The sequence below is a fragment of the Eschrichtius robustus genome, chromosome 19 (assembly GCF_028021215.1).
Source record: "Eschrichtius robustus isolate mEscRob2 chromosome 19, mEscRob2.pri, whole genome shotgun sequence".
NCBI classification, from domain to species: domain Eukaryota; kingdom Metazoa; phylum Chordata; class Mammalia; order Artiodactyla; family Eschrichtiidae; genus Eschrichtius; species Eschrichtius robustus.
Genome location: NC_090842.1, coordinates 53,724,784 through 53,748,061, shown reverse-complemented (window position 1 = coordinate 53,748,061; position 23,278 = coordinate 53,724,784). Strand labels below are relative to the sequence as shown.

Sequence of the window (23,278 nt, the reverse complement as noted above, 5' to 3'; positions counted from 1 at the left end):
GGGTTAACAAAGCTGTGGCGTTGTATCCAACTTGCATCATGAAGGCATCTTCCTCCCAATACCTACCACATCTATATTTAATACACATGACCTATAATTCATGTATATATTATGTAGAGCTCATCACTGTGAGCTCATCGGTCCGTTGGAAGAATTAAAAATACGTGCTCCCTCCCTTAGCCATCTGTCAGAAAATTGTGCTATCCTGATATTAGAACATGGCACACTACTGCTATCTGCTGGGAAGTGGTAAAAATGCATATCTACAATGTCTAGGAGATGAATGGTATCACTTGAAATTTTGCAGTGAGCAACCCAAACACCATATGGGACAGCCATGAATTAGTAGGCAGGAGGTTAGCAAAATGGCCTAGAGTATGGGCACTGGAGCCAGGTTTCCTGGGTTGAATTCCTAGCTTCATCCCTTCCTAGATGGTGACCTTGGGAATGTGATGTAACTTCTCTTTGCCTCCATTTCCTAATCTATAAATGAGGATAGTCACAGTACCTACTTCATGGGGTAGAAATAATGACTAAGTGTGCCAGTGCATGAAAGCCCTTGGAGCAGTGCCTGGCACAGGGTGCCATATGAATGTTTGCTGCCATGTCATTTTAGAATTTATTCAACAAGTACTTGCGAAGTGCCAGCCACAATTCTAATGTCCCAACAAATATTACTCCTTTTAATCCTCATAACAACCCTCTTGAGACAGGTAACAGTATCTGTAGAGGGACAACTCTGACATGTCACAAAATGGGATGCACTTGCAGACATCACATAACCCTCTCTGGGACACATGGTTGGATTGCCACACTCCAAGGGGATTCTTTTTTTTTTTTTTTCAAAGCACGCGGTGCCACAGGGGCTTTTTTTTTTTTTTTTTTTTTTAATTTATTTATTTATTTATTTTTGGCTGTGTTGGGTCTTTGTTTCTGTGCGAGGGCTTTCTCTAGTTGCGGCAAGCGGGGGCTACTTTTCATAGCGGTGCGCGGGCCTCTCACTATCGCGGCCTCTCTTGTTGCGGAGCACAGGCTCCAGACACGCAGGCTCAGTAGTTGTGGCTCACGGGCCTAGTTGCTCCGCGGCATGTGGGATCTTCCCAGACCAGGGCTCGAACCCATGTCCCCTGCATTGGCAGGCAGATTCTCAACCACTGCGCCACCAGGGAAGCCCTCCAAGGGGATTCTTATCACCTCCCCCAGAAGGGCTTAAGACTCAAGAATGGGAAGAGCGGTTCAAGATTCCCTGTCCCTCATCGAGTTCACAGGTTGGGGGTGGATGTGGTATGTGACTGTGTATGAGGGCGAGTGGGAGGCAGGGGAAACTTGCTAGAGCCCAGCCTCCTTGGAGTCCACCCTGGAACCCAGCTGATACAGGCTTAGAAGTGGCTGCCCGTTCAGTACCACGGAAAGCTCCTGGGTGGGAGCCTAGCCTAGATCTCTGGACCCCGCCCCTTCCCAAGGCCCCGCCCAGATTTAAAGATCTCTCCAACAGTTTAAAGAAGTGAAGGAGGTCTGGGCGGGGTTGCACACCAATGTCCAGAGCTGATTACACCCTGATTCCCCCACAGAGACAGAGGATGGCCTGGTGGGGAAGAGGACTTTATTGGGATATCAGTGCGGGACACGTGGGAGGGTGAATTCCAGGGAACAACAGACAGTGGGACCAACTGGTGGTCCCCTTAAGGAACAATACATTAATGTACAAAATAAATTAAAGTGAGGAGGTCCCAAGCGGGGAGGCAGCTGGGAATACCTGGGGATTTCTTAGGGATGGAATTTGGAATTGGACAGGGGAAATAAGAACTTCCAGCCCCCTCACAAAGGGTGTGAAAGGAACTTTTTCAAGACCCCTCCCCCAGGCTGGGAGTTGGGGTTCTGGGGCTCCAGGAAGAGGGAAGGTCTGGGCTCAGCCAGAGGGGTGGAGGGGGCTGGTTCAGGGTCGTTCCTCCAGGAAGCGGTAGGTGGGGTTCTCATAGCCGTGACGCTGCAGCTCACGCAGCTGCTGCTCTTCCAGGGTCAGCATGGGGTCCACCTGCAACAGGGGCAGGGGAGGCGGAGTGGGCCACAGGGACCTGACCGCAGACCTCACAGCCCCTCTGCTCCCGGGCTCTGGAAGTCCTCCGCATTCCAGGTCTCTGCCTCTCACCTCCACCACTCCATGGCTGATAGCCCCGTAGGGTTTCTTCCTGCGCAAGAGCAGCATGGAGAGGATGACCAGGGAGCCGCCACCCGCTCCCATGATCAGCAGACCAGACACAGCCTCTCGGGACATGCCTGTTCCAGCTGGTGCCTGCAGGGAGAGGAGGTGGGGCTGGGGTCATCTTGGAGGCTCACCAGGGCCCTGTGCGGCTTTGGGAGTCACAGCCTAGCCACTGACCTCTGACCTCTTCCCCTAAGTACCCAGAATATTCCTCCTCTTACCAGCTCATCTCTCTGAATCTCCGATGAGTGGAAAGGAAAACCCCTTGGAACAGACACATTCACCTGGGGAAGCAGGAGGTGTCAGGGACCCAGAAGTCTGGGCCCCTGCCTCCCCCTCCCCTGGGCCCCAAGAGGGCATCCCGCAGCCCTCTTCTTCCCTAGGACCCTGAAGTCCATGTCCTCAGTCCCTTCTTTCCTCTGAGGCCAAGGAACCCAAACCCCTAGCACCTCCTCCTTCAGACCTAGGAGTCCAGGCCCCCTGGCCCATCCTCCCTCCGGTGCCCGCGGGTCCGACTAACTTACCTTTCGTTCATACTGCTCCAGGGGGGACATCTTCTCTTTCCCAGAGGATGCAGCATCTTGTTCTGTGGACCCTACCCCCCAAATCCTATCTCATTCCTGAGAGTCCAGAATGGTGCTACCCCCGCCTGAAGAGGGGGTCAGAAGGGGCACCAGACTCCATCCCAGGAGGCCTGGGGTTCCCCGTGTACGGGCCCTTTTCCATTCTGGGCTCAAGGACTCAGAGGGATTTGGTGGCTGGGGGCTACTCTGTGAGATACTCACCTTTTGGAAGGGCCATGGGGGTGTCTGCTGGCAGCCAGAGGAGGCAAGACAGGTGGAACAGTGAAGAGAAGAGAGCATCACCAAAGATAGTGTGGGGAAGCCCCCTCCCAGGGGCCGAGGAAGGAGGATCGAGGACCCTACAGAGGCCTCTACAACCTCAGACATTCCTTCCCACCCTCTTCCACTCACTGTGGTGGCTAAGACACCCCCAGGTTTTAGGGGATTAGAATTGAGGTTGGGGGCCTGTACCCCAAAGTCTGGGATGATGTATATTTGGGTTAACTCACCATCCTTGGAATCCAGGGGCTGCAGCCCACCCTTGTCCTCATTGCTGCCCCCCGGGGCAGGGGCTTCCAATTCACTGGGGCCCAGGTGTTCAGAGTGGAGGAGTTCCTCTGAGGGGAACATGCAGAAAGGTGGTGAGGTTGTGAGCATGGGGATCCACAAAACAAAAATGGGCGAACGGATGGCACTCTAACAATAGAGTGACTGGGGGGGAGCCACACGTGTGACCTGGGGAAGTGGAGCTGTGTGTTGGAGGATGGAGTTTGAAGTTCAAGATAACAGCCTCCTTAAAGGCAGGAGAATTAGGGTTTGGCATGGGACATCCAGGAGGAAGTCACGGTAGATCTGGGGGTCACACTTTCTGGTATTCATGCTCTTGTGAAGGCCCTGCAGCTTGAATCTGGACTGGGTTTGTGACTTGCTTTAACCAATAGAAGGTGGGACCAAGTCTTAAGAAGACCTGGCAGTTTCCACTTGCACGGTATGGGGAGCCTGAACCACCATGTAGGAAGTCCAGCTCCCCTGTTGGAGAGACCACGCGGAGGGGCTCCATGGAGAAGAGAGGCCCTGAGCCTACATAGAGAGGGAGAGAGGCTCATTTGTGCCAGAGTCCCACCCCTTAGCTGACCTTCTAGCCAAATGTAGTGACACGCTTGACTACTGACAAGACCGGCAGAAGAAGCACCCAGCAGAACCCAGAGCAGACGGCAGAATCACGAGCAATGAAAATGGTTGATTTAATACAGCTATAACACCTGGTACATGCTGTCCTATGACCAGAAGATGAAGATTTCCTATCCTCAGTGTGCATTTGAATTACTCAAAGAAGTTGTTAAATGCAAATTTTCCATCCATGTCTCAAAAGATTCTGATTCAATAGGTGTGGAGTGAGGTCCCTAAACTTGCATTTTTAACAAACTTTTCAAGTGATGCTAATGAAGGTCCTTGAAGGACTGTGGACCATTTTTAAAGAAAGACTGGAATAAACCTTGGTTTTCCAAACTCAAAAATAAAAAGAAAGAAAGAAAGAAAGAAAAGAAAAGAAAATGGTTGATTTAAGCCACTAAGTTTTGGAGTTTGTTACACAGGAATAGATAGCTGAAATGGCAGGGGAGTCAAAGGCTGCGGGTCAGGATTGGGCACTCACGGATCTGGGGCCGCAGCTCCTGAGCCAGGCGGGGGTTCTGGTCAAGCAGCCCCAGGCTCTGATTCATCCTTTCCTCAATTACTTGAAGGTGAGTCTGCACCTGTGGGGGAGTGAGTATGAGGGATGAACTGAGCAGTGCAGGCTAGAGATGGGGAAACGGAGGCAGGGTGAAGGAGGAAGGTCAAGAGGGTCCAAGCAAAATTAGCACATACAATGGACAGGAAGTAGGGTACAAGGGCCAGGAACTTGGCCATGGGAGGAAGGAAATTGGAGAAGGAGAAGTGGAATACAATGAAAAGGAAAAGATGTACAGAAGACAGGCTGTGAGAGTCTTGGGAAAGAAAGTAAGGAAGAAGGAAAAGGAGTAGTTGCTAGGAAAGGTGGGGCACAGGAGACAAGGTAAGTATAGGGTACAAGGAAGATGGTATAGAAGATGGTAAGTGGGTAGGAGGGGCAGAGAGTAGGGTCTGAGGAATAGGAAGTGAGGCTTGAGGAGGTTCTGAAGAAGGAAGTAGAATTGGAGGGTCATATAGAAATGATGTGGTTCAAGGACAAGACTTGGAGTTCAAGAGCATAGAATGGAGTATTCTTGGACAGGAAGAGGACATCCAAGAAACAGGAATTAGGATCTGAGGGCACAGAACAAGGGTTCCAGGGAGAACAAGTGGGGTTAGGGAAAAAGGAGAGTTGAGGGACAGGAACAGGGTTCAAGGCACAGGAGGGGGATTCTAGGAAAGGAAGTAAGAATCCAGGGGACAAGAAGTGGGGTCAAGGGACAGAGAGTGGGAATTCAAGAAAGGGGTCAAAGGCACAGGGGTCGGGGAGGCAGCATTCCAGGGTCAGGAAGTAAGGATCTGAGGGACTGGAATGGGTCCCAAGCACAGGACGGGGGGCGGTTCCAGGGATAGGAAGGAGGTTCCAGGGATAGGAAGGAGGTTCCAGGGATGGAAAGAGGGTATGAGGGGCAAGAGAAGAGTTTGAGGGATGGGGTCCAAGAGGCCGGGGTCTGAGGGGCAGCTGAGTACTCGGGAGCTGGAAGAGTCTGAGCACCTGGAAGCGCATCTGCTGGGCCTTCTCGGGGTCCACAGCAGCCACGTGCTGGTAGTGCCTCAGCGTGTGCCTTTGCTCCTTCTGCTCTGCTCGCAGGTAGCGCCGCAGGGCCAGCAGGACTCGCTCTGGCTGTGGAAGGGATGAAGGCTGCCCAGGCCTGCCCCAGCCCTTTCCACCCCCTGCCCTCTGCCCCCACGGCTCCCGCACCTGAGGTGGATCCCCCTGCAGTGCCGCCAGGAAACCTTCCAAGGCAGCCCGGCGCTGGTCGTTGATAAGGGCGATGACTCGGGTGGCATGCGTCTCCACCAGGCGCTGCCGCTCACCAGACACCTGCTCCTCCAGGGTCTGCAGAATGGACTGGAAGTGCTGGCGAGGGGGTGGGCACAGGGTCAGGAGAGGCGTAGTGGGGTGAAACCTGGGTCAAAGGCAGTCTGGAAAGGTAGGGCTATAGGGTCAAGTGGCGGGGGAGAGGGAGGCGTGCAGTGGATCCAGGCCCGGGCAGAGTCAACCTGGGGTGGGACTAGATGACAGGAGACTGACTGGTGGAGCTGGGGCTGCAGGGCCAGGTAGAGTGGGGGCAGGGCTAGGCCTGCTGGGAGCCCCGCTGAAGGTGTTCACTGCATGGGTGGGAAAAATCTAGGAACAGAGCTGGCCTGTGTTGAGATGAAAGGAGCCAAGTATTGTAGAAAAGGTAGGGCTCAGGCCTGGGCAGGACCCACTGCAGACAGGCTGTAACTAAATAAGACTGAGCTGGGTAGGAGCAAGAGTCAAGTAATGGGGCTCAGCTGAGTGGGGTCTACACAGGGTAGGGCTGTACTAAAGTGAGGCTGAGAGAGGTAGGTCAGAGATTCATGAGGTTGGGACTACTGAGGAGGGACTGAGTAAAAGGGAGATTAGAGGGGCAGGATCAGAGTCAGGGAGCAGGGCCGAGCATCAAAGAGAGGCTGAGAAGGACCTGGCTGTGTCTGCAGGGGCCCAGCTTGGGAGAGGCCCCCAGAGCCAGCCCTCAGAGGTTAGGATCAAGTTAAGACAGGGCAAAACATGGCCAGTGGGAAGAGGAGGAAAGCGAAGTCAGGTTGGATGTAGGCCAAGAGGGGCCGAGCTGAGTGTAAGGGTGGGGCCCGGAGAGGCCCATTCAAGTAGGAAGGGGTGAAACTGGATGAGGCCAGACAAAGCCTTAGCCAGGCTGAGACCCAGTGTGCCCCAGGTAGTGGACAGGCCTGAGTAGGACACTCTGGAGGTTGTCCTACCTCATTCAGGGCCTGTCTGTCGGCTTTAGGCAGGTTCTTGGACTGGTTGTCCGCCATGGCCCATTCACGCATCACCTGGGGACAAAGGGAGCTTCAGGATCCTAGAATCCACCCTGCTCTACCCAGTGAGTCTCCCCTGCCCCCATCCTTCTTCAGAGTCTCCAGATCCCTTAAGTCCCCCTGCCTCTTGGATTCCCAAGAGAGAGGATTCAGAAGGAATTTAAAGTGGAAGAGGACCATGCATCAGAGTTTCCATAGAATCTGGTGGCATCTCAGTGGGATTCGAGGTGGGTCAGAGATCCCTGGTCATCTTAGGGGTGGTGTTGAGGACTGGGGGTTAATGGGACTTGGGGACTCTTTAGAGGTAGTTTCAATGTGTCCCTGAGGAATTTCCTGGTATTTAGGGAGCTCTGTGTTATGGGGGATCCTGGGGCCCCCAGCACCATCACCTCGTTAATCTGACGCATCCTGCGCTCCTCCAGATCCATCTTGGCCCGCAGGAACCCTTCATGCTCGCTGATTTCTCCAGGCATGCCAAAGTACACGTCCACACCATCTGTGGGCCTCAGGGTGGGAGTCACTGCAAGGCCAGGAACCAGGGAGTCAGCCAGAAGCCCAGCTCCAGGTCTCCTTCCCTTCCCAGAGAACTGCATTTCCTAGAGCGCTCTGGAGACCCTCATGTGTTCACTTCAGCCATAGCTGCTGCCTGGCATCATGCGAAATGTGGTTCTGAACTGGGCCTGTTCTTGTAAAGCTTAGGAATCCATTACACTATCCTCCAAGCTTTCCCCCAATAATCCTTCAGACCTACCAAATGACTCCTCCACTTCCGGGTACCCCCAAACCACCCTCCCCCTTTTCATTCCTCACAGGCTGCCCCTTCCACCTCTACTTTATTCAAAGCCATTCCCATCCCTCCCATTTCCCCAAACAGGGCTTCTCCCCAACAGGTCCCTCCCAAAGAAGCCCCTATACCAAGGCTCCCTTAAATCATCTTCCCCCCAGGGTGGAGGGGGCTGGGGGTTCAGAGCCTGCCTCACCTTTGCTGACCCCTGCAGGGGTATGGGAGCTTGAGGGTGGGACTCTTTCCTCCTCTTCTTCCTCTTCAGCCCGTGGGGGCTCCACAAAGTAATCATCTACTGGCTGTAGGAAGGATTCCTCCTCTTCCTCATCCTCACCCCCCTCAACTCTGCCCCCGGGAGGCCACGACCGAGTGGAAGGATCACTGAGGGAGCAGAAGACCCAAGGCAATAAGAACCTGGGCCCAGGCCCCCAGGCTTCCATCTCCTGCCTCAGGAGCCTTGGGTTGGGCATGGAGGCTTCCCTCCCACTCACCCAACTGCTGTCCCAGACGGGTTGGGGGTCACTGGAGGGGGGCAGCACACATACTCCACACCTCGGAACCGATCCGCGCCACAGGGCAAAAGCATGCCCGAGCCATGCAGGATGAGGCCCTGGGAGCTGCAGGCCTGCGGGAAGAGTGGGCCCAGATGCCAGGACTGTGGGGTAACAGAGGGTAGAGGGGGAGCCTGGATGCCTGGGTCTTGGGGGCTGATGGGGCTGGGAGCCTGGATTCCTGGTTCTGTCCCATTGGGAAGAGAGGGCTGAGGCCCAGACTCTTGGGTTCTGGAGGAGGATGGTGTTAGAGGACTGGACCCCTGGGTTCTGGGGGGGTGAGGACGAGTGGGCTGGGTCCTGACCTCCTGTGCCTCCTGACGCCTCCGGGTTGAACTCTCGCACTGGTCCATGCGCTCCTGGTGCAAGAACCGGCAGCCTTCAGGCACCAGCAGGGCCTCGCTCACAAATTCACCCTCTGGCAAATGGGGGGCATCGATGTGAGACACTGCCACAGCCACTAGCCCTACCCTCCTCAGAATCCAGATCTCTTATCCTCATAGGCTTTTCTGTCCCACTCTGGACCCAGGCATCCAGCTCCCTAATGTGAGCCTGAAACCAGGGCCAGAATCTCACCCCTCGGAGACCCCCCCTCCTTCCGTTCCCCTCCCCCAGCCTGTGACTCACCCAGGCAGCGGAAAGGCACAACCTGGTGGTGGGGGTGGGCACAGCGGCCACCCCGGGCATCCCCGCACCATTGCTCCATGGGGATGGCCTGCGTTGCCTGTTCCACACGTGCAATCTGCAGCTCCGGGTACATCTGGGGGCACCGGGTGGGGTTGATCAACCCACGGCCCCGCCTGCGCTTCTGCACTGGCCATGTCCCTTTTCAAGTCTCTAGTATTCATAAGGACCTCTCCTCCCTAGGCCCTGCTTCTCTGTAGAACAGGTCTTAGATATCTAAGCCCCTCAAGCCCATTGGCCACGCCCCCTAGTACCTCTCCCTTAAGCCACGCCATCCTTAGGCTCCGCCCCTTTGCCTGTCCAGTTTCTTTACGAAGGTCCCTCCATTGCTTAGGTCCCTCTAAGCCCACCTCTCTTGTAGTCGCCTCTGCCCCTTCCCCCTATCCGGTTTATCTCCCCATAGATTCCTCCCTTCGTTAAGCCTCGGCTCTCTCTCTGGCCTCTCAGTAAGTATCCCTTCTCTTTGTGTTAGACCAGCTTTCATAGCCACGCCTCCTAGCTTTCCACTCTCCCATTGGGTTCCACCCCGTTCCCAGTCACGCCGGTCCAAAAGTCTTTTTGTCTTAGCCCCGCGTCTCCTTTGGTCATGCCCACCTACACCTGCTTTTTAAGGAGTCCACCACATTAGTGCTAAACTCCGTCTCTTCACTGGACACTTTCCTCAGCGGGCCGTCTTTGCACGGTTCTTCCCCTTTCCTGACCTAGTTTTCAAAAACAGGTCCTGTCCTATCCTAACTTCACCTCTTTGTTGGCCACGTCCCCTAGTTTCCCATGCCTTCTTGGATCCCTCATCTCCCTGGACCTTGCCTTTGCACGACTAGCTTCTCACGCGCGACCCGGCCCCAAGTTGGATCCCCTTTCTTGCTGGCCACGCCTCTCCCAGTAGGTCCCGCCTACCTGTCTGCAGTACTCCAGCACGCGTTGCGGGTCCCGGAGACAGCGTCGTGAGAGCTGTGGGTCTGGTTCCCAGCGGCCGGTACGCAGGTCCCGGTGAAGGGTTGGGCGCCCGCATAGTCCAGCCACCTGAGCAGACCCTGGGGCCTGGGGGTGGGGACGGAGGGGTCAGCGAGGGCACGGGGGACGCAGGCATGTGAGTCCCCTTGTCCTTTGCTCCCTAGGACCCAGATATTCACACCCCCAGCACCAGCCCCCTCCACCAAGCACCGCGCGCCGCCTCCATAGAGGTTCGGTTCCCCGGGAAACAGCTCCCACAGGGCGGGGGCGCCCCAGCTCTGCCGTTGCTATGGCGACCCGGGTCCCCCGGGATTCTCGCGGCCTTGTTGCCGCGGAGACAGGCTCCGCCCTCACCCCAGCTCAGCCGCACTAGAGCTGAAAGGGTTAAACTTGAATGGCGGGGGAGGAGGTCAGAACCCAGGCGTTCTGGCCCCTCCTCCCTCCATCCCTAGCTCATGCTAGCATTCTCGGGTGCAAAGACCACAAGGCCTGGCTTCAGGGCCCTGCAGGCCTGGACACCAAGTCCTTGAGGGATGTAGAGCTACATCCTGGGTTGGGGGGCGGTGGCTGGAGGCCTAGACTTCTGGGTCCTAGGAGCCTTGCGGGAGGCCTCATATGGGTCCAGAGGATGCAGGGGGCCCGGATTCTTGGCTGTAGGTGCCTTGCTGCCTGGTGGGTCCTGTTCAGGTGGGAAGGGTCTGGGGCTGAGTCACCTAGGTCGAGAGGGTCTGAGGGGGCTGGACTTCTGGGACCAGGGGCTCTGGAAAAGCCAGTTCCTACGCTGGGGGCTGGAGGGGACTGGGACGACAGATGATGAGGGAGATGGGGCCTGGACTTACGGTTTTCTGAATGCCTAGTGCAGTTAGCGGCGCCGGGGAGGCCAGCCACCTAGCTGGAAAGACTGCGCTTTCTGCTCTGGACCTGTCCGCATCGGGGTCCAGAGGCCCGGTCCCGCCCCTTCCCCCATCCCCTTCGACCCGGCCGGGCCTCACCTCGGCAGCGCTGGGACTCCCACCGGCCAGGCTCCCGACGGCGAGCTGCGCGCGCAGAAGCAGCAGCAATAGTGGCAGCAACAGCGGCAGCGGGCCCAGACCGCGAGCGGCGGGGCTGGCGGGTCCCATGTCCCGGCCCTCGCGCCCTCACGTCCCCAGCACTTCCGCCCGGCCCGGCCCGGCCCCAGCGGTGACAGGAGCTCCCAGCGCCACGGCCGCCGCCGCCTCCTCCGCCCGCCGCCCCCGGGCTGCGCCGGCGCCGCCAGCCCCGCCCCGCGCTGGCCCCGCCTTCCTGGCCAGGACAATAGCGTGGCAGCTCTGCGCACAGTGGAGAAGCTTGGAAACCCCGGGTGGGAGCCTGCGCCAGGCCTCCGCCGCCTTGAGATTCCAGGCGTCCCACCCCATGCACGGCCTAGCCAGGAGTCTGGGTCACGGGCTTCGTGGTTGTGGATTTTGAGTTCTCCCTCAAGACTCTCAATCACCAGTTTTCCCTTCCCTCGGACCCAGATAATCACAAATCATCTCCCTTCTCTTCTAGGGATGCAAGCATTGGAGAGCGGCCCCCACCCCCAAATCCTCTCTTGAGTCCCAGGAATACAGGCCTCCAAAGTTTCCCCAATCAAGAACATAGCACTTGAGACCCAGTCCCCTTCTCCCTCAGATCCAGGAGCCTGTGTCCCAGGTACCTTCTCTCTCAGGACCAGAGACCAAGCCCTCAGCCCTTTCTCCCTACGACCCACGAGTCCAGGCCTTCTGCTCTGCTTCCCAGGACCCCCAGTCATCTAGACCTTTAACTCCTAGATCAAGGATTCCTGAACCAAAGCCCCCAGACCCTTTCTTTAAGGATGAGCTGAGTCAGGCAGCCAACACCTCAAGGTAAGAGTTGACCCCCATCCTTGCTGTAAGGATCAGGACATTTCTATTTTCCCACCCCTAGCCTCTCCTTTGCCCCCTCCCCTTCAGGGCTCACTTCTTTGTCTCCTCAAAATGCAGTGTAGAATTGTCTTCCCCAAGCTGACTGGGGCAGTCCTGTCATGTGTGTGCATCTGTGCATGTATGTTTGTGTAGCTGTATCTTAAAAGAGCCTAGAGTGCTCAATGGGTAGCAAAGGGCGGGGGGGTGGCTCACGGTTTTTTCTACAGCCACTTCATAGTCTAGGGTAAGAAGAAGGGCCTTGGGGCAGCTTCGATGGACCCCTTCTTTGATAGACAGTAATAATGCCAGGAGAATCTCTAAGACATTCACTTTGCAACTTTTTTTATTAAACATAAATATTCTCATTCTCAGATTCCAACACCACCCCCTCACCCCCCCAACCCCACAACAGCTCTCACCCTATCCTTACTCCTTGGGTCCAGTTCTTCCAGGGCCTTTAAGAAAGGTAGAAAAAATCAAGATAGTGACCATCTTGGATTCCCAGGGAGTGAATGGCCATTTTGGCTGCAATTCCGTGGGTGAAGCAAAGTGCCCCTTGGGGAGAGCCAGGAAAGGTCCTCCATCTTAATCTGCCTTATGTTGCCTTTCGTCTCAATGCAGGTGGTCATCTTGAACTATCTTCTTTCAGTGTTTGGAAACAACTTCCTTCTCTGCCCCTAACTCCCATCACCTGCTGTCCCCCCATCCCTCTGCAAAGGGTCCATGTGCCATCTTGACTCTCTTTTACACAGGGGAAGAGGTAGGCACAGTGGCCTTCTTGCTCCCACTTGGGACATCCCCTTTGGCTGAGCTGACTGCATATCAATGACCCAGACAATTGTAACAATCTTTCCCTCCCCTCAATGTTCAATTTTGGAAGAGTAAGGTCGCCAACTTGTTCTGGTTCCTCAGAAATCAGGACAATCCATTATGGCAAGTTGAAGATCCCAGGACTCTTCAGTTGGAGAGATGTCACACATGAGTCTGGAGACGTGGGTGGCTGGGTGTGGGGAAGGCAGCATATGGGAAGGGGGGAGTGCTGGGGGCCAGATCTGGGGGTCCAAAGGATGTGGGTTTGATGTAGCTGGTAAAAGCTCGAGGATGGGGTGTGGTGAGATAACCTGCCTGGGCTCTATATAATCTGCAGGGGGGGACAATGCCCAGATGTGGTTTGAAATCATAGAAAGTAGGGGTTCCTGGAGGTCCAAAAAGGGAGGAGGGTGGTAGGAAGAGACCTCCTCCAGGGGCTTCTCCAAGGCTCAGGCTCACACTGACTCCTCGGACCTTGTAGTAACCATTGGTTGGGTCCTGAGGGGACAAAATGGGACTTGGTAAGGTATGTAAGGGTACAGCGGGGTGAGGGTCACGGATGGAGAGACACACTGAGATAGAGCCAGACCTAGGGGGAGACGAAAAGATAGAAACAGGAGCAGTCAGAGACCCAGAGACATATAGACTGGTAGAAGGGCAAAGTGACACAGAAAAACAGTGACAAGAGATGAAGGGACAGAAGGAGATGGGCAGAGAAAGACAGAGACAGAAGGATATAGGCCTGCTGAGGGGTGGTGGTGTGGAAGGAGATGCAGAGGGAACAAGAGAGAGAAATGGAGATGAAGACATTCATTCATTCATTTGCCCAACAGCCCTGAGGCTTTGATTCTGTGCCATGCCCTGTGCTGCATGCCTAGACATCTCTCACTAGGATAGACCTAGCCCTGTCCTCATGGAGATCCAGGCCAAAGGAGAAATGATGAATCACTAGATAGAGCCAGGAAGGTCAGGGTTGTGATGGAGGAAGTTCACGGAGTGACTGGGACAGCGATGGGGGAATCTTCAGACTGTCATGGGGAAGCCTAGCTCACAGTGGTCATGGCTATGACAGGTGAAACACAGAAAGAATGATCAGGGCTGCGAGGAGGGAAGCATGAGCTTTCTGGAACCAGAAATGTTTGAGTTGAGACCAGAGGAATGATGGAGAGAATTAGGTAGGTATGTGAAGAAAGGTAGGAGTGTTTCAGGCCAAGAGAATAGCATGTGCTAGGTACAGAGAAGAGAGAGAAGGGCTCTGGATTGGGGACTGGGGTCAGTGGGGCCTAAAAGAGATGGGACCCTAAAGGATGTACAAGTTTGGGGAAATGTGAGGCCAGTGTGGAACCCGGTAGGTAGAAGGGGCCTGGGTGAAGCAACCAGGGAGAGGCATCTAGGAGGCCTGAAACATGACTGTGATGAGGAAAGCACAAGCAGACTGAACCTTGATCTGGGGCTCAAGATGGAGGCCAAGGCTGGGGCAGATATGTGGGCATAGTCAGCAGATAAACAAACTGAAACTGGAGGTGGGTGAGACAGCCCAGGAGGCAGCAAGAAGTGGGTGGAGGGGGTTAGATGCCAGCTCTGGGGGCAACAGAATGAAAAAGGAGGGAACAGAAGTGGAGAGAGAGACTTCTCTGGTGGCGCAGTGGTTAAGAATCCACCTGCCAGTGCAGCGGACACGGGTTCGAGCCCTGGTCTGGGAAGATCCCACATGTCATGGAGCAACTAAGCCCGTGTGCCACAACTACTGAGCCTGTTCTCTAGAGCCACAACTACTGAGCCCGCATGCCACAACTACTGAAGCCAGAGCGCCTAGAGCCCATGCTCTGCAACAAGAGAAGTCACCGCAATGAGAAGCCCACGCACAGCAAGGAAGAGTAGCCCCTACTCGCCACAACTAGAGGAAGCCCGCGCGCAACAACGAAGACCCAACGCAGCCAAAAATAAAAAATAAAAAAAAAGACGTGGAGAGAGAGTTGGAGATACAGTGAAGGGAGCCCCTCTTTTCCCAACACTCACCTTGGTCTCCAGAGCTCCCTCCTCATCCAGAGCCAGGTCACTGTGGTCTGTGTGCGCGATGGGGCCCTGGGGTAAGGTGCTTAGTGAAAGGGAGTGTAGAGGATCCTCTGGCCCCAGTGCCAGACCCCAGAGACCCTCAGTTGAACATCTGAGGCCAGGCAGGAGGGACCAAGGGCACCTGAGAGCTGGGGTCTGGACTCAGGACAACAAGGAGCCCTAGGGACATATTGGGTCTAGGGAATAATTGGGTCAGGGGTGTATTTGGATTTGGGGGATATTTGGATCTGGAGATCACTTTTGGGACTATGGCTCTATTTGAGTTTGGGGCGCCCAGTTGCAACTGGGATCACAACTGGGATTGGGTTACTATTTGGGTCTTGAGGTACCGTCAGGTCTGGGGACCCTGGCATCCTACCTGGTCCTTGCTGCTGCCTGTCTCCTCCTCGGGACCCCTCGAACTGGAGCCGTTGCTGCTCCCTGGGATTCGCACCAGATTCTTTTGCTTGGAGAAAGAGGCTGAGGCCAGGGACACTGGGGGTGAGGGCAGAGGTAAATGATGGGACTGGGTCACGGCCTGTGGAGACCAGTGAGTGGGAAGAGAGAGGACTGGGGCAAATCAGGTCGGGAGACTGGGAGAGAACCCTGGCCTAGGAGAGTAAGGGGTGTGTGACCCTGAGGAGATGGAGTTAGAGCTTGAGCAGGGAATCAGGTCCTGAATGTGAGCCAAGGCCAGTGAGGGTCTAGAGAGGCAGGACTGGGACCAGGTCCCAAGGCCAGGCCAGTCAGTGGGCAGGGCCTGTGTATGGGGCTGGGGTGGGGCTCAGGTACTGACCCTTGCCGTGGCGCCAGCAGCAGAGGGCCACCCCAGTGATGACCATAAGGAGAGTCATGGCCACTGCGGCCACTCCAGCCACAATCCGCACAGTGGGCAGCAAGTCTGTGGGATGAAGAGGAGGTTCCTGAGGAGGCTGAGCAGGAACTGGGGAACAGGGCTTGGGGCTTTTTTAGGGAATCTCTGGGTTCAAAGGTCACCAAGTTTGGGGATTCCAAGTTTTGCAGTACCCTAGCTTGGGGTCCCTGTGTTTAAGGACTCATGAACTTGAGGTTTCACAAGTTTAAACTCCCTGGCTTTAGGGAGTCTTAGACTTTGAGCGTATTTTTACTTTGCCTATATTTGGAGGTTGCTTTCTTTGGAGCCCCTAAGTGTGAGGGGTCTCTCAGTTTAGGATTCCGTATTTGAGGGAAATTATTGTTTGGGGATCTCAGGATTCAACGGACTCATAGTTTTGAGGCTCCCAAGGTTTGGGGGTCTCTGCACTTGAGGATCCTCTGTTTGGGGGTTGTGGCATTTTGGGGGCTTGAAATATTCAGATTTGGGGTCTTTGGGCCCAGGGTCTCACCTCTACGTCCCAGGCTGACCTGGGTGCCTCCTTCGCCCAACCGGTTCCGGGCAGTGCAGTTGAAGCCCCGGCTAAAGTCGGACTCCTGGGTCCCCGAAATGTGCAGCACAGAGATCAGGCCTGGACCCTGTCCCCCGCGGCCCTCTGGGGCTGGGAATGTCTCCACCAGGAACCGACCCCGCGACCCTGCCGTCAGGAAGCCCTCATCCCAAGACCAGACCTGGGGGCACAAAAGAGGAAGGTCACTGAGGAGACTAAGGGGGGCGGGAAGAGGAGGTCAAGGTGTCGGGAAAGTCACAGGTAATCACAGCAGTTTTGGGAGTCCGGCTAGGAGGGCTGGGATCACCGCTGGACGGGTCATGAGAGTGGGTACTTTTCTTACCACGGCTTCTGGGGCGGGGGAGGCGAAGACTAGACACTGGAGGCGGGCGGGGCCCCTCAGGAAGGCGGGCGCAGAGTGCAGGGCGGTCACCACTGGGGGAGCTGGTTTGGAGATTGTGGACCAATCAGAGGAGAGCCCCCCCCCTCCGCCCAGGCCCGTTCTCAGGCAGGCGAGGCCAGGCCTGGGCACTCGCCACTAACCCCAACCAACTAGGCCATGCCTCTCAACAAACTTCGAACCCCTCTGAGGCTTGCCTTCCCTAGGTCCCAGCCGTCAGTTAAGCTCCCCTTCTCAAGGCCACTCCCACTCCCATTAGCCCTCGCCCCCTCTGCCCACTTCTCATCCCAGGACATGCCAGGTCCACTAGGAAGCACCGCTTTCTCACCGTTCACAGTCAACCTAGCTTCCGCAGCGCCGCCCCCCAGGCCCGAGAGCCCCGGCTCGGCTCTGCACACGTAGTCGCCTGCATCCTTGGGCCCCACCGCGAGAAGACGCAGCGTGGGCCCGGAGGCCAGCACCTGGGATAGGGAAGGGGCGTCAGGGGCACGACCATGGGAGAAAGCCCCATCAACTGCCAGCCATGGCCACAAGCCCCAGGTCTGGCCTCACCTGCGCGTCCCCGCGGCGGGTCCAGGTTACGCGTGGAAGCGGATTCCCGCTCCAGACACAGCTGAAGGAGGCGTCTTCCCCTACGTCCACGGATAAGGGTTTCGGCTTTGCCTGCAGAATCGGCCCGACTGGAGGAGACAGAGGAGGGGTCACATGACCAGGGAGGGATGCAACTTCTGAGTTGGCATCAGCCACTCAGAAACGACACTCACAAGGGCCATTGAGTTTAAGCCCCCAGTTCACAACTCAGCTCATACGTCCGGCTCACAAGCCCCGGCCCCGCCTTCGCCCCGCCCCTACTCCACTTTGGTACTGATCCAGCACAGCCAAATCCCGCCTAAATCCTACTTCGGCCCCACCACCTCCCGCAGTCCGTCAGAGCCGCGCCTCACCGTAGCCCCAGTCCCATTTCTCTCACCCCACTTTGGCCACACCCACGGCCCCGCCCCTGCTCACATCGCACATCCAGCGCTGTGCTGCGGTTGGCGCTACCCACTGCGTTGCTGACCTCGCAGGACACCGGCGCAGTCAGGAATGCAGCGTCCGCCACTACCTCCAACATTGGCCCGCGGGCCCCAAGCACAGGGGAGCCCCCCTTTGCCCACCTGCGAAGGTGGTGGGCTGTGTTGTCCTTGCTCCCGAAGCACACCTACTCACGTCCTAGCCCCAACCCTCCCCAAGCCTGTTCTCCCGGCTGGGGAGAAATGATCTGCGTCCTCACCTATAGCCGGTGACAGGAGGCTGGGCTGTGGCCTGGCATAGGAAAGTGACCTTCTCTCCCTCCTGCACTGTCTGTGGCTCTGCAGACAGAGTCACCACTGGGGGGTCTGTAGAGGTGAGTCAATGGTCAGCGGTGGGCAAGGACATGCAACACCTCCACTGATGACCTAGTAGTCCAATTCTCAGGTCCTCCACCCCAGGAGTCTGAGTCCCCAGTCCCCTCTTCCCTTTCAGCTAGGAGTCTAGGCTTCCAGTACCCAATTCCCCCAGGGACCCGAGGTCCACAGCCCTCTCCTTTCTCATACCCTGAAGTCCAGGCCCCAGCTCCCTCTTTCCCCGAGGACCTCAGGCTCAAGGCCCAGTGTCCAACTGCACTCACACTGCAGGCTCAGTGTGATGGCTGTGTCCTTCCCCGTGGGCAGGGCCTGGCTCCGAGCCCGGCAAACCAAGATGGCTCCATCATCGTGGCTGGAAGGGGTCAAAGATAAGATGCTCTCCACTGACCCAGTGGCTCCTTCCTTCAACAGGGTCTGTAGGTTATGAATAATAATGATGATTTCATCTACCCTTAGGTAGTGCTTACTTTATGTCAGGCACTCTTCTAGGCATTTATAAATATTACTTTATTTAATCCTCACAACTATCCTAGAGGTGCATACTACTATTAACTCCATTGTACAGATAAGTAAACTGAGGGATGGAGAGGTTAAGATCAACTAACGAGTGGCTGAGCCAGGATTTGAACCTAGGTAGTCTAGCCCTAGAGCCCTTATACTTAAGTATGTAGCAAGGTTCCCAAGCCTTGAATCCCTGCCCTCCCATGCCCTTTTCTCCTTTGGGTGAGCCTGTGGTCTGAGTGGACCCCCAAATTTCCCTGAATGAGCAAGGGCTGGCACAGAGATTTGGACCTGACCTGGCGGAAGGTGGCCCCATCTAGCCGGACCCCATCTCGGAACCACAGCAGCTCAGGGGTGGGGCGGGCATCCCCACGGCTCCGACAGGTCACATTCGCAGGAACCCCAGCAACCAGAGACACAGAGGGGCCACCCAGCACCTGGGGGGGTTCTGGAGGCACTGTAGGGTGGATCTGGGGTCAGAGCTGGATCCTGGGCCCAGAGACCCTGATCTTCCCAGCTCTGACCGACCACTCCTCCGTTCTCCCCAGACTCTCATATTCCCAGCTAGCACTGGTGGCCCCCTGCGCTCCCCAGGGACAAGTGGGCTGGGTCCTCACCCAGCACGTGCAGTTGGGCTCGTCGAGAGCGGAGGCCTGCTTGTGTAGCTTGACATTCGTAGGATGCTTGATCCTCTAGCTCTACGGGCCTAATGTGGAGGTCGTGCTGGCCACTGGCTGCATTCCCTGATATCCAGTACCGGGACCACCCTGGAGTCAGGGGAAAAAAAGGCAGTCACACCATGGTTCTGAGTTCTTGGCCCCAGGCCTCCATCCCCAGACATCCCACACCAGAAAGACTCTACCAAAAGTGGGTGCTGGGCCAGAGAGACACTAATCTTCTCCCAATCCAGAGTCACTGCAAACTTGCAGGGGGGTGGGGTGTGTGTGTGTGTGACAAATTCAGGAAAAAAAAAAAGCAAGAAAACAATTGCCATAAAAGTCAGATTAGATACTACCTCCTGGGTGAGGAGGGAGTGGGCTATGACAGGGAAAGGGAATAAGGAGGGCTTCTGGGGAGCTGGCAATGGACCTGGGTAGTCGTTACATGGCTGTCTATCTTAGAATATTTGGCAAATCTTCCATTTATGCTTTATGAGCCTTTCTGCACTTATGCAATATTTTACAATAAAAATTAAAATTCCCAAACCCTATGGGTCACCTCCAACGAAGAAGCTGAAAATTCTGAACTCCCAAATGTTTCCTTGAGCCCATTCATTTCCCAAACTTGAAAACGTCAAAATAGAAACTTCAGTTATAGCCCAAGCCCAACACCCTCACCCTGGAGGCAGCCCCTCCCTGAATAGACAGAACAGCCTCACCTGGCAGGTCTCTTTCGCCCCCTAGAGCCAGCCCATCCTTAGTCCACTGAACCAGCCCCCAGTATGCGCCCAGGGCACAGGGCAGACGGGCCTCGTCCCCCAGCAGTACTACCAGGTCCTCTGGCTGTTGCAGGAAGTGGGGTGACAGGCCTAGGAGAATGGGGCGGAGGAGCAGAGCAGAGCTTAGCACATTCAAGAGTTCCCTCACTCAGGAGGGGGTTCAGTCCCCAATCCCCTCTGCCCTCAGATCCAGAAGCCCAGGGTCCCAGAGTTCTCCTCCCTCAGATCTAGGAGTCTGAACCCTCAGCCCCACCTACCACAGTAAAGCGACAACTGGCAAACAACCCTCTCTTATGTTTATCTGCCCCTGCCCCTCGCGGTACCTGCACGCCCTCTGAGGCAGAAGAAGAGGACAAGGAGTGCGGGGACCAGCATCCTGAGTGTGTGTCCCCCAAGATCCAGCAGACTTGCTGTTGCACTGGCTTCCCTGCCAGCTCCTTCCTCGGCAGCACACCTCCCACCACTCTAGCCTGTAGTCCCCTTCGCTCCCAACTCTTCGCTCCAGGCTAGAAGCACCCCCTGCCTCTGGCCCGGAGTTCTCCTAGTCTGCTCAGCCGCAGGCTCCGCGGCTCTGAAACGCAGGCCAGTTCCGCGCGCTCGGTCTCGGAGAGACCCTGGAGGGCCTGATCTCACTCGCCCCGCCCCGGCCTGCCTTCTGGGAGACCCGCCCTCTTCCCACTGAGAAACTCCCGCGGCCCAGACGCGGATGAATGGGGGCACGCAGGGCCGGGCCCCCAGCGGGAGGACACCCCAGCGCCCTTTCAGTTTGCGAGCTGGAACACCTGGGTTGAAGGACGGGGTACCGGCTGGGTTGGACACCTGCACCCTGCCGGGGTTGGGGGATGGCTGGGGGTGAGGAGGAGGGAGGGGAGGGAGGGGAAGAAACTTGCTCAGCCCGGGTCCTGGAGGGACCGCGCTGAGTGGAAACAGAGCTATAAATGGGAACCCCTGGGGACTCGCTAGTTTCCGCGCCCCGGAGAAGCGGGGCCCGGGGCTCCTCTGGGCCTGGTGGGTCAGGAAGAGGGCACCGTGTTTGCCTGGGGGGCAGCTTGGACTCCCCCCCCGAGAAGTGGGGGGTTTAGCTCTCCCCAACTCCAAGCCCCTTCTCAAAATATCCCTCTGCCTGCCTTGTTACCGCTGCAAACCATAGCACGTCCTAAGATCCAGGAATCCAGGCCCCCAGCCCCTCCTTTCCCAGGACCCTGCGGTCCGGGACCACCCCCTCGCCGCACTCGGCCGTGGTTGCCGGGCGACGGCTGGGAGGCGGCGGTGTCCGGGCTGAGTCAGGCGGGGAGGCTGGGAACCACGCAGCTTGTCCTGACGGCTACATGCCGCCCAGCTGGGGCGTTCCCACGCTGCCGGCCCGCGGTGCGCTGCGCAGCTGGCCGGGCAGGTGGGAGGGACCCTGAGCCGACAGAGCGGGGACTGGGGGCTTGGGACCCTGGGTCTGACATTCTTGAGCCTGTAGGGACTGGGGCTCCACACTCCGTTGTTCCTGAGCTCAGATTCTTGTGTCCCTAAATAGCAGGGGCATGGATCCCCAGGATTCTAAGACTAGGGGTTCAGACCTCTGAGGACTGAGAAGCTAATGGCCTGAACTCCGAGTTTCTGAGGAGTTGGGGACTCAACTAGGTCCCTTGCCTGCAGCAGAGTGCAGTTGGGAAAGGATGACCTGGGGTCAGAAAATCTGGTCTTAAATCTTAGAGTCAGTGGATTTAACCACCAATCTCTCGCCCACCCCCACTCAGGCCCAGGAGGATTTGAAAATCAACAGACAGTGAACATCTGCCCTAAGTCCTGTGTGTGCATGGGGGGGTGGGGTGGGAAGGATTGGAGGCCTGAACTCCCAGGTCCTTGGGAAGAAGGGACCTGGACTCCTGAGTCTGAGAGGGTAGATCCTGGGGACCCAGACTTCTAGAACTCTTGGCTTTTGTTTTGGGGATCCAGCCCCTGGATTTTGAAACAGGATGAGCTTGGGTCTAGGACTCCTGAGTCTTGGGGTGGAAGTCAGGTAGTAAGGCTGTTTTTCCAGACACCTGACATCACTTCCCCTTTCTGGCTCTCTGGGGCCACAGGCATGGAAAGATGGAGAGGCTGAGGTCCCAGGAGCATCCAGAGAAGGAAAACATCCAAGGTGGAGGGTGGAAGGTTTGTGCTAATTAAAGGTCCCAGCAATGGACAGCTCTATGCCCTGGCCCCGAGGGACACCATCTGGTGACGGCCCTATGAGAGAACCTCCAGCTCTGCATCCAGCCCATTCCCCAGGAGGCGTGGGGGCGTTGGGAGAGGGAATGTGGGAGGAGGGCAAGGAGTCAGTAGTGGGAGGGAAGAAGAAAGACCAGAGGGAGCATCAAGGATAGAGGTGTGGGGCCTCAGGCCAGATGCCTCATCTTGTTTCTGGATGAGGACCAGATGGGGGTCATAGTGGGGAGAGAGAGAGAAAACGAGCAGTTCCAATTCCTGCAGGAGATAAGCGGGCAGAAGAAGCTTATCCCATGTGGGTGTGTATGCGCACACTGGAGTGGGGAGGGCAGGCCAAGCAGCATATGGTTATAAAATCCAAAGATGTGACAATCAGGAGGACTCAGAAATGAAGAAACGAAAGAAAGGCATACAGTCAAAGGCTGACTGAGAACAAATATTCATTGAGCTCCTGGTGTGTGTGAGAGACAGAGTATGGGGTGGGGGAGAGATAGAGATGAGAACAGAGACAGAAAGTGAAAAACAGAAACATACAGGCACAGACAGTGACAGAGTTAAAGGCTGGCTGACATGTAACCACCTAATGGAGAGAGAGAGGGGGAGAAAGACACTGAGTCAGAGAGGGAGAGTCTCAAAGCGATGGAGAAAGATAGGAAAATAAATTGAGATGGACTGAGGGAGGGAGAGAGACCGAGACACCCAGAAGGCAAGAAGACACAGAAAGAGATAGAGGGAAGCTACGTGAACTAGAACTCACAAGGCCCTTGCCAAAGTGTTCCCACACTGGGCTCAGTGCTTGTGACCTCGGACCCTACCTCTCACTCCTACCCACTCAGATTGCCAGGCACACTTAACACCTTAGACATCTACACACTCACACACTGCACAAACTTCCACAGATCACAGCTCACTCTCACTTTCCCCAGGCTCACAAGCATGCTCACACACTCACAAGCACTTCACACATATGTGTGCACACAGATATCGGCACTCTCCCAGTCCCTCTCACACACTCTTGCACACTCCGCAGCAGAGACCCCTGACGTCACTGAGAGGGGGATGTCTACTCAAAGAAGGAAGGGACTTGAAGGTCAGGTACCAGGGTAGGAAGAGCCGAAGAGTCTTACCCCCACGCTGGGTCCCGCTCTCAGCTCCCCACGCTGAGCTGGGACCTCCTGGGTCTGACCTGCTCCTCCTTACCCCTGGCCCAAGCCCGGCCCTTGGGGTCATGGGGGCTGGGGAGGCACCGAGGAATGTGCCTGGCATGCGCTGACGGGGGATTTCTTGCTCCAGCTGTGCCGGAAGAAGCCTGTTGGGCAGAGGCCTGAAGCTGGAGATGCGGGAGGGTGCCTGGGGGAGGTAACAGTGTGAGGACAAGATTCGACTGAGAACTGGACCCAGCTCTGCCACTGACCGCATCC

The 23,278-nt window shown here is 56.4% G+C and overlaps 2 protein-coding genes across 7 annotated transcripts; both read right to left on the bottom strand.

Moving 5' to 3' along the window:
• Window positions 1–1,586: 1,586 nt before the first annotated feature.
• APLP1 (amyloid beta precursor like protein 1) lies at window positions 1,587–10,986 on the bottom strand. 6 transcript variants are annotated; one of them, XM_068528506.1, is made up of 17 exons: window positions 10,746–10,986; window positions 9,697–9,840; window positions 8,743–8,875; window positions 8,421–8,533; window positions 8,056–8,189; window positions 7,761–7,945; window positions 7,170–7,300; window positions 6,721–6,795; window positions 5,678–5,836; window positions 5,471–5,599; window positions 4,421–4,520; window positions 3,276–3,383; window positions 2,989–3,015; window positions 2,728–2,798; window positions 2,425–2,487; window positions 2,150–2,293; window positions 1,587–2,035 (listed from the first exon to the last, which is right to left on the bottom strand). In XM_068528506.1, exons 1-17 carry the CDS (start codon window positions 10,872–10,874, stop codon window positions 1,937–1,939), a joined length of 1,944 nt encoding a protein of 647 aa, XP_068384607.1. In that variant the 5' UTR covers window positions 10,875–10,986; the 3' UTR covers window positions 1,587–1,936. The 6 variants fall into 6 exon arrangements, with proteins under 6 accessions (XP_068384607.1, XP_068384612.1, XP_068384608.1 ...); XM_068528511.1 differs by having other exon boundaries at window positions 2,150–2,189; XM_068528507.1 differs by having other exon boundaries at window positions 2,989–3,012.
• A 1,092-nt stretch (window positions 10,987–12,078) lies between these two features.
• On the bottom strand, window positions 12,079–23,276 carry KIRREL2 (kirre like nephrin family adhesion molecule 2). The gene is made up of 19 exons (XM_068527120.1): window positions 23,272–23,276; window positions 23,058–23,166; window positions 20,335–20,501; window positions 19,979–20,031; window positions 19,596–19,745; window positions 18,835–18,984; window positions 18,514–18,674; window positions 17,980–18,130; window positions 17,602–17,707; window positions 17,337–17,485; window positions 16,881–17,008; window positions 16,657–16,789; window positions 16,272–16,372; window positions 15,890–16,109; window positions 15,322–15,426; window positions 14,905–15,020; window positions 14,490–14,555; window positions 12,930–12,968; window positions 12,079–12,660 (listed from the first exon to the last, which is right to left on the bottom strand). The coding sequence occupies exons 1-19, from the start codon at window positions 23,274–23,276 to the stop codon at window positions 12,589–12,591; spliced, it is 2,181 nt and encodes a 726-aa protein (XP_068383221.1). The 3' UTR covers window positions 12,079–12,588.
• Between the last annotated feature and the right edge of the window lie 2 nt (window positions 23,277–23,278).

Coding starts and splice junctions, on each gene's coding strand:
- KIRREL2 (XM_068527120.1), bottom strand. Junction 17,486..17,601: donor CCTCCTGTCACCGGCTATAG/GTGAGGACGCAG, acceptor CCACCTTCGCAG/GTGGGCAAAGGGGGGCTCCC. Junction 17,009..17,336: donor CACAGCGCTGGATGTGCGAT/GTGAGCAGGGGC, acceptor TGTCTCCTCCAG/TCGGGCCGATTCTGCAGGCA.
- APLP1 (XM_068528506.1), bottom strand. CDS start 10,874: ATGGGACCCGCCAGCCCCGCCGCTCGCGGTCTGGGCCCGCTGCCGCTG. Junction 8,876..9,696: donor TGCTGGAGTACTGCAGACAG/GTAGGCGGGACC, acceptor CGGTGCCCCCAG/ATGTACCCGGAGCTGCAGAT. Junction 7,301..7,760: donor CCCTGCAGGGGTCAGCAAAG/GTGAGGCAGGCT, acceptor CTGGCCTTGCAG/TGACTCCCACCCTGAGGCCC.